Consider the following 12,634-nt stretch of genomic DNA (forward strand, 5'->3'; position numbering starts at 1 on the left):
TAGTGACATCAGCCGAAAAGGAAAATAGTTTCAGAGGCAAAGCAAGTTAATACATTTTGCTGAAAGATTACAGAGACAAACATATATATATATATATATATATATATATATATATATATATATATATATATATATTTTTTTTTATTTTTTTTTTTTTTTTGACTGGGCTGGGTTTTCCAAAGCAGTAAGTAGAATGTTAGTAACACTTAGTAGTTAATCTCTGCGGTGCGCTTCCTAAAAGCATTGTTATTTAAGTAGTACTTAAAAACGTTCAAAAAATTAACGAGAGTTTTGAACCCCTTGCAAGTCCATTACTGTGTAAGTGCAACTTAAACCTATCTTTCTCGCATCTTTCACTGTTCATAAGAGACAAAAGGACATTTAATAAATTATATTAATATATTTTGATCATTGAAAAGTTATTGAACACTGTTTCAGAGAATAAAAACTGTTGAAAAAAATCACATTGAAATCAGTAGGCATTCTCAGTCTGCACATACAATGTGAAACAGTAGGTCTAAATTAACAAGACACTTAATACAATATAATGTTATATTGGCTTTCTTTGATAAGCATAATGTACTATAATGTCAATAGCCCTGCAGTTTAAAATGTAAATAATTAGGCCTAAATAATAATTAAAATATGGTTAACAAAGTTGATTAGAGTGAGAGTGTGCAATAAGCGATTTTCTCTCTCTCTCTCTCTCTCTCTCTCTCCCTTAGTCTGTTTACATGGCAGTCACAAATTGCATGCTGCATAATGGCAGTAAGACTCTAACCAGATTATACATTAATATTTAGATTGGATTATGATTTGTTCAATACTGATGCCTGTCATTTTAATCCTATTCTGTGTATCATCTGTTCAGTTTCCACTCCTGGAAATGTTGGCCAAAGTGATCAGCACCTTTGGGCGGACAGCTCCCCTAATGAAGCACTTAAGTTCTACTTTATGACGAGCAATCAAAGTGCTGGTTTAGGAAACAGGTGTCACTCCATCTTAAAATAACAATAGACCTTATAAAGGGATAGTTCACCCAAAATGAAAATTCTCTTTATTAATCACCCTGTGTATGACTTTGTTTTTTCTGCTGAGCACAAATGAAGATTTTTAGAAGAATATCTCAGCTCTGTAGGTCTATGATGAGAGAATTTTCATTTTTGGGTGAACTATACCTTTAAGATGATCGTAAAAGCTTAAGTTGCAACGTTTTCGGGAAACCCAGCCCTGGTTTCATAGGCTTAGTTCACACTGCTAGGAAAATACGAAATACGAATTCAAGTTATATGTGGCCAGATCTATTTTGTTCTGTTCAGACTGCAGTCGCTTTTGCAAGCACGTCCATATTAGGGCTGTCAACAGGGCTGAAAAACGAAATTCAAATTTTTATTTTAAATATTACCAAAATTCAGAAACCAGATTTTTAAATCGACGTTGTTTCCTTAGTCCACAAGAGGCCACAACAAATACATATAATCCAAACTGCAACATTTTATATTATTGCAAAGAACATTCCTGGCTATATATATATATATATATATATATATATATATATATATATATATATATATATAAAGTGCATTCCATTTTAAACTAAAGTGAATAAAATAAGATAAAAGTAATAAAAAAAAAATTAGATAGTTTAAAAGTAAAAAAAACAAACAAAACAAAAACAAAAAAACGCTAATAAAGCATTTTAAAACCCATTGCTTAACCTAAGAAACGCTGACAAGAAAGGAACAGCCAAAGTCCTCCACTTAAGGGGCTGTTCACACCGAACACTTTTGCATCCATCCACAGTTTTCAAATTGTTTTTCTATGTAAAAATAGATGTCTTGGATTGTTTCGGCACGTTTCATTGTTTATTCAGCATCTTCTGCTGGAGCGCTGTGTTTTTTGATGCCATGTCAAGATAAAAAGAAATTCAATATTCAAAAACAAGTCTCAAGACACATACGCTTTGTTAAACTGTATTTGTTGCGCTGCATCTAGCCTTCTTTAGAGCAAGAATATGATCAGTCTGAAGTCATCGTCAGTTTTGCACACATCCAAAATTCGAATGCACAGCATTCAAATTTTAGCATTTGAAGTACGTTTTATCTTAAATTTGATGAATACTTGAATTCCAAATTTTAATTTGACAGCCTTATTCCACATTAGTTGTCATAGTAATAACGCAAACTTGTAACGGTTCACCATGCATGAGAGTTTAGCAATGGATGTTTTGCCATATATTGTGTTTTTCATGAGGGTAGTTTGCAAATATGAACACTTTCATTAATTGCTTAAAAAAGGGAGAGGTGGTATATGCAATGTTTGTTGTTGCTAGGGTTTTTTTTGGCGGTATTATGACGTCCTGTATGGGAACCCTATTATCCTGTATTTTAACGGACAGCGAAATATCCCATACTGAAGTGCTTATAATGCTCAAGCATCCCATATTCGCATGAGACATTCAATACCTAACTCGCTTTTAGCGCCACTCAGTGGACATTTGAACCATGTGATATTTTGCAAAAATGTCACAAACAGTCACATAATTGAACATAATTCCTGCTGTTGCAGGAGGGGAGGGGTTGAAAAATAAGAGGGACTGCTGATATGCTGAAAGTAGTTTCAGAGGTAGAGCGTGTTGCAAAATTACATTTTGATTATGACGACAAATATTTTTCTCTTGGAATAATGTGAAATGATGAATTATACACAATAAGACCAGGAAATTGAATTAAGAAAGTAAATAGGGTAAAAAGTTGAATCATCTAAATTATTGTATTTGTCTTTCTGCAGGGCAAGATGGGTTTGCCTGGAATTCCTGGATCAAGTGGACAGCCAGGCTCAAAGGTTACAATGCATGTTTTTGCCTTCTAAATACAAGATGTCATTCATAATCTTAAACTCCCATGGAGATCATTGAACAATAGCTATTAATTACTGAGTTAGAGTCTCTTTTAGATTAGTATTGCTATTCCAAGTCAAGATCAAGGCAGAATGCTGTTTTGTCAATCGTTACAGGCAAGTGCGTAGATTTGGCTTGAACATTGGAGGGTTGCGGTGTGACGCATTTACCCATGTTTCCATTGATCATGGTAGAAATAATGTGGGGGTTGTACTTGCTTGTAGAGCAAGACCATAGTACACGGCCAAAGAACACGGCCCCATTTGAAGTTCCAGTAGTGTCTGGCAAACTGAAGATGCTTGAGTTTGTTGTTGGATGAGAGCAGAGGCTTTTTTTCTTGAAACCCTTCCAAAGAACTTGTGGTGATGTAGGTGACATCTGATTGTAGTTTTGGAGACTTTCTGACCCCAAGACCCACCTAATTTTTTTAATTCTCCAGCTGTGATCCTTGGAGAATTTTTGGCCACTTGAACCATCCTCCTTACTGTGCGTAGAGACAATATAGACACACATCCTCTTCCAGGCCGATTCTTAACATCTCCAGTTGATTGGAACTTCTTAATTATTGCCCTGATGGTGGAAATGGGCACTTTCAATGCTTTAGCTATTTTCTTACAGCCACTTACCATTTTGTGAAGCTCAACAAACTTTTGCCGCACATCATAACTATATTCTTTGGTCTTTACCATTGAGATGGTTGACTATGGGAATTTGGCCTGTGGGATACCTCATATATATACCCCTGTGAAACATGAAGTCATGACTGAACAATTGCATGTTCCTTGTCACCCAGGTGTACTTAAAAATACAAAATATGAATGGGAATATACTTCTGACATATTTTACTCATAAGAATTTTTAAGGGTGCCAATAATTGTGGCAAACATGTTTTGGGGAAAAATATTTCTTTAATTATGAGATTTTCCCGCCTTTCTATTAGTTTACTTCAGTTAAAGGTTAGATTTTTGTGAGTATTTTGATTGAAAAATCTAAAGAACAAACAATAAAGACATATATTTCGCAGCCTTCTTTGCTCATATTTACCAAGGGTGCCAATATTTTTGGCCACAACTGTATACCCCTGGTTGCTGATGTAATGTATTTATTTATTTTTATTCCTCAGTCACCTTTCATTATCTATATAATCATGCATGTGTATTGGTGCATGTCATGTGTAGTGGTGCAGAAGAAATGTGACAGCCTGTAAATGGTTACAATGCTTTAATCATGTTCTGCTTTAAATCATGTGTTAGACAACAAAGTATCTCCAGATTTTTCAGTCTCTATCGTGGTTACCTTCAAACTTAAGAATGCTAGCCAACAACGTTGTTCTGTATGACTCATTGACTTTATGAGACAAAATGGACATATTTCATAAATTAAATGACAGTAGAGTGTAGAAATATTGGCTGAAGAATAGTCTGAAAATGTTATGTTGTCGATGTTCCCTGCTGAATAAAGCTTAAATGTCTTAACTAGTTTAAACTGGTCTAGCAGTTCTCCCAGGCTGACCAGCCGAGAAGTGGCATAAACCCCTCTAAAACCCATTCAATTAGCCAAGACCAACAAACCACTTTAAACTGTTTTTTAATTGGATATTTCAGTTTAATAAATGATTGATTAAAACTTTTAGTATATGATACTTACCCTTTGTACTGAGTATTATCTGTGTTTAATAAAATTATAGAAATAACACCAGGTGAAATGGAAACTTACAGTAAGCAAATATAATACTGGTGAGATGTTTTGTCTGTAAATAATTTGGATCATAGACAACAGGAAGTTTATCTCTAAATTACCCCTAACACCAGTGACTTCACAGCTTCCAGTCTTGCATTCAGTTGAATTAAATATGCACTTAATACAAGAACTTCCTCATTAACTTTGATACATAAACTCTTTCCATCATTAGGGCACTAAAGGGGAAAGTGGAGAGCCGGGTCAAGCAGGTCTTCCAGGGCAAGAGGTACAATATTCTATTCCGATTAAACATCATTGGTTTGTTGAAGGGAAAGGAAATGTACTGCATCCAGAAGAGCAAAATATACTGTAGTGCACAGTATATATATCTTCATACACCTCTATGTATCTTTATATGGGGTGCTGTTTTAAAGGGTAAACCTGGAGAACCTGGGGCAGATGGCCAGCCAGGACATCCAGGAATGCCAGGATTACAGGGACAGAAGGTACAGAAAAAATAAAGACCCAACATCACATTATATATGGGGTTTGGATCTGTCATACATTTATTAAGCTTTCTGAAAACCAAAGAATTTTGTTACTTTACCCAAATTACATTTATATCCTCTGATTTAATAAGAAATAAAAACACTGACATTGCATTTGTGGTCAAACTTGGAGGCAAAAGCCCACTTTATGATGAGTATGAAGTGTAGCTCTATTAACTTAAGTAAGTTAATGATCATTTATTCCCTGGCAAATAAGAAAAGCATTCATGAAAATGTGTGTGGTTGGGCACATTCATGTATTATTGACAGCAGTTTTTAAAATGTGGTGTTAAATCTTAATGACTTGCTTTGCTCTCTGTGATATATGTGGAAAATCTGTCATTCAAAATATTTATTTGAGTTTTTTAAAGGTAATGAAAATGTGTGTTATTCACTGAGTATTAAGACTGTGCTGTAATGCAAATGCAATCTCACAGACTGTAAAGTGGTAGCATAATTTTAAGACCTCACATGTAACACTTTTCATGAAAACACATTTCATCAGTTTTGATTTAATTGATTCATGATGGAAATTTAATTTTTGTGCACATAAAGGCAGCATAAAAGTAATCCATAAGTCTCCAGTGTATAAATCTATATCTTCATAAGCGATATGATAGGTGTGGGTGAGAAACAGATCGATATTGAAGTCCTTTTTTAATTAGCCTATAAATTCTCCTCCCTGCCCAGTAGGTGGCACTGTGTACAAAGAATGTGAATCACCAAAAACAAAAGAAGAAGAAAGTGAAAGTGGAGATTGATAGTAATAAGCTGAGTTCAGATTGCATACTACCATACTATTCTTACTGTTTCTGCCATAGACCAATATGGCAGATGTAGTTCGAATAGTATAGGTAGTACGCAATTTTGAACTCAGCCATAGAATCTATGCAAGGTCGCCTGCGCATTTAGCCTCAGTGGCCTCCACAAATTCCGGTGCAGTGCCAGAATCAATCTTTGCCTACCGTTTCAATGAGTGCTGTCAGCATGACTTTTTAAACTCACTGTTTGCAAGATTTTCCACTGATTTCTGTGAATGATCTCAAATGCATTGTGAGGCTGGCATCTGTATTTAAAAGTTCTGAAACTCATCACTGAAATGTTATGTTTTAATATAATATACTAAAATGTTATGTTTACTATAGTTAATAATTATATACAGTTTATATATAAATACTATAATACAGTATAGTATAATTAGTTGTGATCAGAAGTTAATCGAAATATGAAAGAGTTTGCTATTACCACTAACCGGAGAATACTAACCGGACGTTCGAGTAGCCACTGAGACTTTAGCGGAAATACTTCCATTTATTGGATAGATTGACTGGATAGATTGGATAGGTGAACACGATTACTTCATGGTAATATGGGATGAAAATCAGTGTCTCTGAGGCTGCTTGTGTGAAATGTTATCAGTAGCACCACAGGTAAAGGTAAATACATTTAAATTGATGCAAAGATGGAAGATGGCGCTTGTCAGTAACTCAGCAGAATGGGGTTGATGGAACTTTGGAACATTTGGTAACAACATGCCGACATCCCTTGTGATCATTTTGTAGATACAGACAGTGGGTTACTTTCATTTGTACACTACTGTATCTGCCTCACTGTAGACTGATGGTGATTCAGGTTCTCACAAGCTTCAATAACCTCTGGCTCCAGTTCCCCTAACATGCATTTTTCATCAATGACCTCGAGTGTTTAAGCCTTTTCATTAAAGTTGAGTTGTAGAATTTCTGTGCTACTTGCGGCACCAAACAAAATTACAAAAATAATGACTTTTTAAACATGCTTCAAACACTGCACTAAAAATATAGTCTATTTATGTTTGGTGCTGCTAGTGTTGAAGAAATTACACACTTCACCTTTAAATATTTTAAGGTAGACTTAAAGACTTTATTTATTCTTTTAACTTACATTTTTCTGAGACATTCATGCAGAAATTTCCCCAGGATTTTCCCCCAAATTCTTTTTCAAATGCTCTGGCTATGTAGATAGTCACTACAGCAAATGCAAATTACAATGCAATAGAAGTTTTCCTCCCTGTGCTGTTTAATGTCAATTACCATATATATATATATATATATATATATTTAAACATAATTTAGGAAGCATATTTGCTATAGGTTTATGTTTTCATTTATTTATGCCTTTTTTTATGTCATTGTATGTACCATACTGTGAAATATTCTTTCAGGGACAAAGAGGAGATGAGGGTGAAAGAGGAGTAGAGGTATGTTCACTTTTTATTTATGAATACTAAAAAACTTTTTGCAACTTCCCTATTCCAGAAACAATGTGGATCACAAATATAAACTTGAAATGAAAATGGAAAATGATATCATTATTCACCAATCCTCATGTTGTACTTAACTAGTATGCTGTAATTTTATTTTATAAGTCATGCAGCTCTTTTCAGTACAAAGATAGTTTGTGTTAAGGCCTTTAAATAATAATATGATCAATAATAAATAATAATAGTACAACTGAATTGCAAATTCAGTAAAAAATATTAATATTGCATATTTGTATCACATAGAAATGCGCTACTGACACTAAAGCATTAATTTTGAGCTGGGATGCAGGAGTAAATGTATATTTACATTTACATTTATTCATTTAACAGACACTTTTATCCAAAGTGACTTACAAATGAGCAATACAACTTTAAGTGATTCATCCTAAGGAGGCAGTAATAAGAAAAGTGCTGTAATACAAAATTGCAAATTGCTTAGAGACGCACAAGAGAGAGGAAGGTCAGAGACAGTGATACAAGAATGAATTTAGATTTCATTTCAGTTTAGAAGACAGTTATTGCATTAGTAGGTTTAGGTCAAGTGCTTGCGAAAGAAATGCATCTTTAGATGTTTCTTCAAGGTAGCTAAAGAATCAGCTGCTCAGGTGGGGTTTGGCAAGGTCGTTCCACCAGCCAGGAACAGTTGGAATTGAAAGTCCTCGAATGTAATTTTGTGCCTCTGGGAAATGGCACCATGAGGACCTGCTCACCCACTGATTGTAAACTTCTGAAGGGCACATAGACTTCAAGTATTGAGTGTAAATGGGGGGTGCGGCGCCAGTGGTTGTTCTGTAAGCGAGCATCAATGCCTTGAACGTGATGCAAGCAACCATTGGCAACCAGTGCAGATCGATGAAGAGAGCCATGGATTGGCACTCTTGGGCTTGTTGAAGACCAGTCATGGGCTTGTTGAAGACCAGTCATGCCTCCGTTATGGATCAGCTGCGTAGGTTTGACTGTAGATGCAGGACGTCCTGCCAGAAGAGCATTGCAGTAGTCCAGTCTAGATATAACAAGAACTTGATGTCATTTAACAAGAGCCTAGACAAATTTACTGATATAAACAACAAACAAATCTGTAAAAAGTTAAAGGTGCACTCAGTAACTGTTTTCTTTGTGCCATCTTGGACTTACACTGACACCTAGCAGCTTGGATGCAGCTTCATTTAAAATCAACAGTTTTCAGTTTCAGATGCCATTGTAGAAATTTAGTACTCACAGTCAGTCATGATTACTAATCAGTGAGTGAAAGTGTCAAATAACAGGACGGTTACTGAGACAAGGCGTGTAGTATTTGGCTGGTCATGTGATTCTAACACGGCAGCCCCCATGTGCGGACCCTCTCATGTAGAATAAAACAGCTTTTATAAGGTTACTGATATGACTGGAGTCTTCATTTTAATGTGAGTGGTCACGATTTCTTACATATATTGCAAAATACATGTCTTTAGGAGTTAAACTTTTTTAATGAGAAAAAAGAAATTACTGAGTGCACCTAATTTATGTAGGGCTTGTTCAAACATTCTGACAGTAGGAACTGACTTCTTAACTGATATTGATCTTTCATCAGGCTCTTAATTATTGAATAAACTTTTTCGATGCGCTGCACTGTTTTTTAGGGTATTTAGCATTTGGTGTTTCCCATGCACAGCAGTAAATGGCAGTGCTTGATCGTTTTACTGATCAGCCCATTATTCATTGCGAAGAGGAAGATTCTTGGTGAAAGACTTAAATGTTTGTGTGTTCCTCACACAAAGCTATCGTATGGCTTTAGGAGACATGGAATACTTTGCATGAGTCGAATAGAATATTTTATGGTCCTTTTTGGTGTTTTTTGTCCATCCTGGAGCTTGGTAGTTATGGTCAGTGTGAACTGCTGTATGGAAAAAAGCTCCTTCAGTGTGTCACTGAAAAAAACAACAGCATATAGGTTTAGAACAATATGAGGGGGTTTGTAAATAATGACAGATTTTTCATTTCTATGATGTGCAAAAAATGTGCGAGTACGAGAGTTAAAAAGGAGATCGCTCAACCAAAAAAGGAGCTTTCTGTAATTGTGCATACAAGTTAGTTGTGCCAACGGCTTCGAAGTACAAGTTTATTTGACAAGTACAGACCTCACATAGCAAATTTAGAGCATACAGCATGCTAGTGGATACTAGATCTGAAAGTGATTTCAACGTGTTCGTATTTTAGCAATATGAACCTGAGGTGTTCTAACAGCAAAGTACTGTAGGTCTACATTTGTGTACATACATGTTTTTTTAAATGCATATTTGTGCAATTTTATAGGGGATGAAAGGTGAAAAAGGAGACCCTGGTAGACCTGGTGATCATGTAAGTTGGGCCTTGTGCCATCTAGCATAAAATCTGTCTTAAGTTTTGTAAAACTACAGTACATCAGGAATAGCAGAATTGGATCAATAATATAATTAAATATGATATTTTAAAAAATGAACAACGGTTGCTTAATGGAATGCTCAATGAGTTGTATCTAAAGTCTCTAATATTATGGTAGCAACCACAGGGAGGTGTAGTTTTCCCCTGTAGTAGCAGAGTACATTCTTGTCAACGTATAAGGCAGGGCAAGTTTTATTATGTGGCAAATTTCATCCACAATGGTAATTCAGAGTGCTTTACATAAGTATAATAAAGGAAATAAGAAATTAACAAACATTTAAAGGTCAATTATAAAATAATATTATTAAATAATACCAATAATTGAGTGAAAAGTTAACGAGGAAATACAAAGTTTACTTTTTAAAGCATTTTTAAAGCACTTTAATATGGGCTTTACTGTAATAAACCATCAGTTTTTATTAACTTTTTTTTTTATTAATAAAAATGTATGTCCACATATGTGGACAGCGGGACTACGTTGTTTTTTCATCAAATTGTTATGTTTCCAGGAGTGTTGGTTTTTCATATTTTTGAGATGTTACAGACATTACATCAGAAATTAGCATAATTAATTCTGATTCAAAGTAACTGCCAACCATGTTAAAATAAAATGTTGAATTACAAAATTCTGAATCTATGTACTGATTATCATTGTCCCATATCTGCCAAACATGTTGAGTGATCCAAACATCATCTGCAGCCTGAAACTGAACTTTTGGTGAATGCACTTAGCTATATAAGAGATATAGGATGCTCCCTTGCTCCCTATTTAGTGAGTGACTTAACCTCCAGTGTGCTGTCTGTCTTCACTGGTCTCAGAACAGTTTGAAATGCACCTTATTTTCATCCTAACTCCATATAAAGCCTCTGAAAGCAAAAATGTTCAGCATTTGAATGAACCCATTTATTCTCAATGTGAAAATGAACAGTAAATATAGGAATGCATTTACTAATGTTAATGAATAGAAATGTATTGTACAGTAAAAACTAAAAATTAATATTAAAATAAATCAAAATGACCCACAGATGTGTTAATGTTGAAAGTTATTCAAAATAACTAACATGTTTTTTCAACTTTTGAGGGAATAATGTCCCAATTTCCAAGTATGTGGACATCATGTTTATCAGAGCGCTGACGCGCCACTAAATTGACGAATTTTTTTAAAGCTGCATATCGAACAAAACTAGAAACGCTACTCTTTACACCCAAACAGGTTTCAATGAAAAAACTTAGAGGTTTCTTACCAGAGGCACTTTTGTTGGCTCTGCGCCCATAGAAGTGCATCAAGGAAATCTACGGCATGCTGTTGTGTCAACTCAATGCGCCAAAATTCATGATATTTCAGTTGTTAGAGTAATTCACTTAAGATGATCAGTGGCCTTAAATTCAGTCTGACAGAGTCTTTCGGCAATGCGACATACACTGCTGCATGATTAACAGCTATAAATATTTCTATTAATAATATGAAACTGTGTTTTGCACATTTTTTTAATTAAAAATAAGTTTTTCCTTATGACAATGGGATTATTTAGCAGTTTTTTGTTGTCTATCTTTGTAATAAACTTGCATCATGAAACTACACCTGTCACATAAAGACAAATCGATATAATGTTGAACTCATAAAAATGGACACTTCGAGATTGTCTGTGTATATGTCATCACATGGAGTTCTGAAAATCCTTCATGCATTCTAGCCCTCATGCACTGTTCGGTCATTTTTTTACCTAAATCAATTTTGTTTCTTCAATAAAACTGGTTTCCTTTATCTGACGGGTATGAGACTTGGTGACTTTTAGTCCATTTGATATCTGAACACACACAAAGAAATTGGAGTTGATTCGATCAGTCTAAGTGGTAGAAAAAAAAAGTTACTGTTCGGTACTTGTACTGTTCCCGGTCAAAAGTGACCGCCATAGGAAATTAATGTGAAACACTAAAAATCACAGATCTTTTTTCATTCTTTCTTATATAAAATCTAAAAAACAGCCACAATGCAGAAAAAAACACACACAGATATGAAGGGGTGAGACTACTAAACATCAAGAGTGCAAAACACAAACACACACACAAACACACACACACAATCTGAACCAGTCAGACTATAAAACAGAACCATTTTTTTTTTTTTTTTGTCAAAAAACTTCCACCCCTGGAGTCGTGAGTTCGAATTCAGGGCGTGCTGAGTGACTCTAGCCAGTTCTCCTAAGCAACCAAATTGGCCCGGTTGCTAGGGAGGGTAGAGTCACATGGGGTAACCTCCTCGTGGTCGCTATAATGTGGTTCTCGCTCTCGGTGTGGCACGTGGTGAGTTATGTGTGGATTCTGCGGAGAATAACGTGGGCCTCCACATGTGCTAGGTCTCCACAGTAACACGCTCAACAAGCCACGTGATAAGATGCACGGATTGACCGTCTCAGACGCAGAGGCAACTGAGATTCGTCCTCCGCCACCTGGATTGAGGCGAGTCACTACGCCACCACGAGGACTTAGAGCGCATTGGGAATTGGGCATTCCAAATTGGGGAGAAAAAAAAAATAAAAAATTGTCAAAAAACAAAGCAAATAATCAGCCACAATGCAGAACATACACACACCAAAATGAATTGGTGAGACCATAACACATCTACAATGCGGAATACACACACACACTTACACACACACACACACACACACACACACACACGCGCGCGCACACATGTTGGTGCGGCTATCCTTATGAGGACTCTCCATAGACACAATGATTTTTATACTGTACGAACTATAGATTTTATCCCCTATCTCTACCCCTAAACCTAACCCTCACAAAAA

The 12,634-nt window shown here is 35.5% G+C and overlaps 1 protein-coding gene across 4 annotated transcripts in view; it reads left to right on the plus strand.

Annotated features, from left to right (window-relative positions):
• LOC127411725 (collagen alpha-1(XXI) chain-like) overlaps positions 1-12,634 on the plus strand; it is a 134,571-nt gene that overhangs the window by 110,771 nt on the left and 11,166 nt on the right. For all 4 annotated transcript variants that reach the window (XM_051647435.1, XM_051647432.1, XM_051647434.1 and 1 more), the window contains 5 exons: positions 2,791-2,844; positions 4,812-4,865; positions 5,014-5,085; positions 7,328-7,363; positions 9,719-9,763. In XM_051647435.1, coding sequence (XP_051503395.1) covers positions 2,791-2,844; positions 4,812-4,865; positions 5,014-5,085; positions 7,328-7,363; positions 9,719-9,763 — 261 coding nt within the window. The remainder of the gene's footprint in view (positions 1-2,790; positions 2,845-4,811; positions 4,866-5,013; positions 5,086-7,327; positions 7,364-9,718; positions 9,764-12,634) is intronic.

Source organism: Myxocyprinus asiaticus, chromosome 21 (genome assembly GCF_019703515.2).
Source record: "Myxocyprinus asiaticus isolate MX2 ecotype Aquarium Trade chromosome 21, UBuf_Myxa_2, whole genome shotgun sequence".
NCBI classification, from domain to species: domain Eukaryota; kingdom Metazoa; phylum Chordata; class Actinopteri; order Cypriniformes; family Catostomidae; genus Myxocyprinus; species Myxocyprinus asiaticus.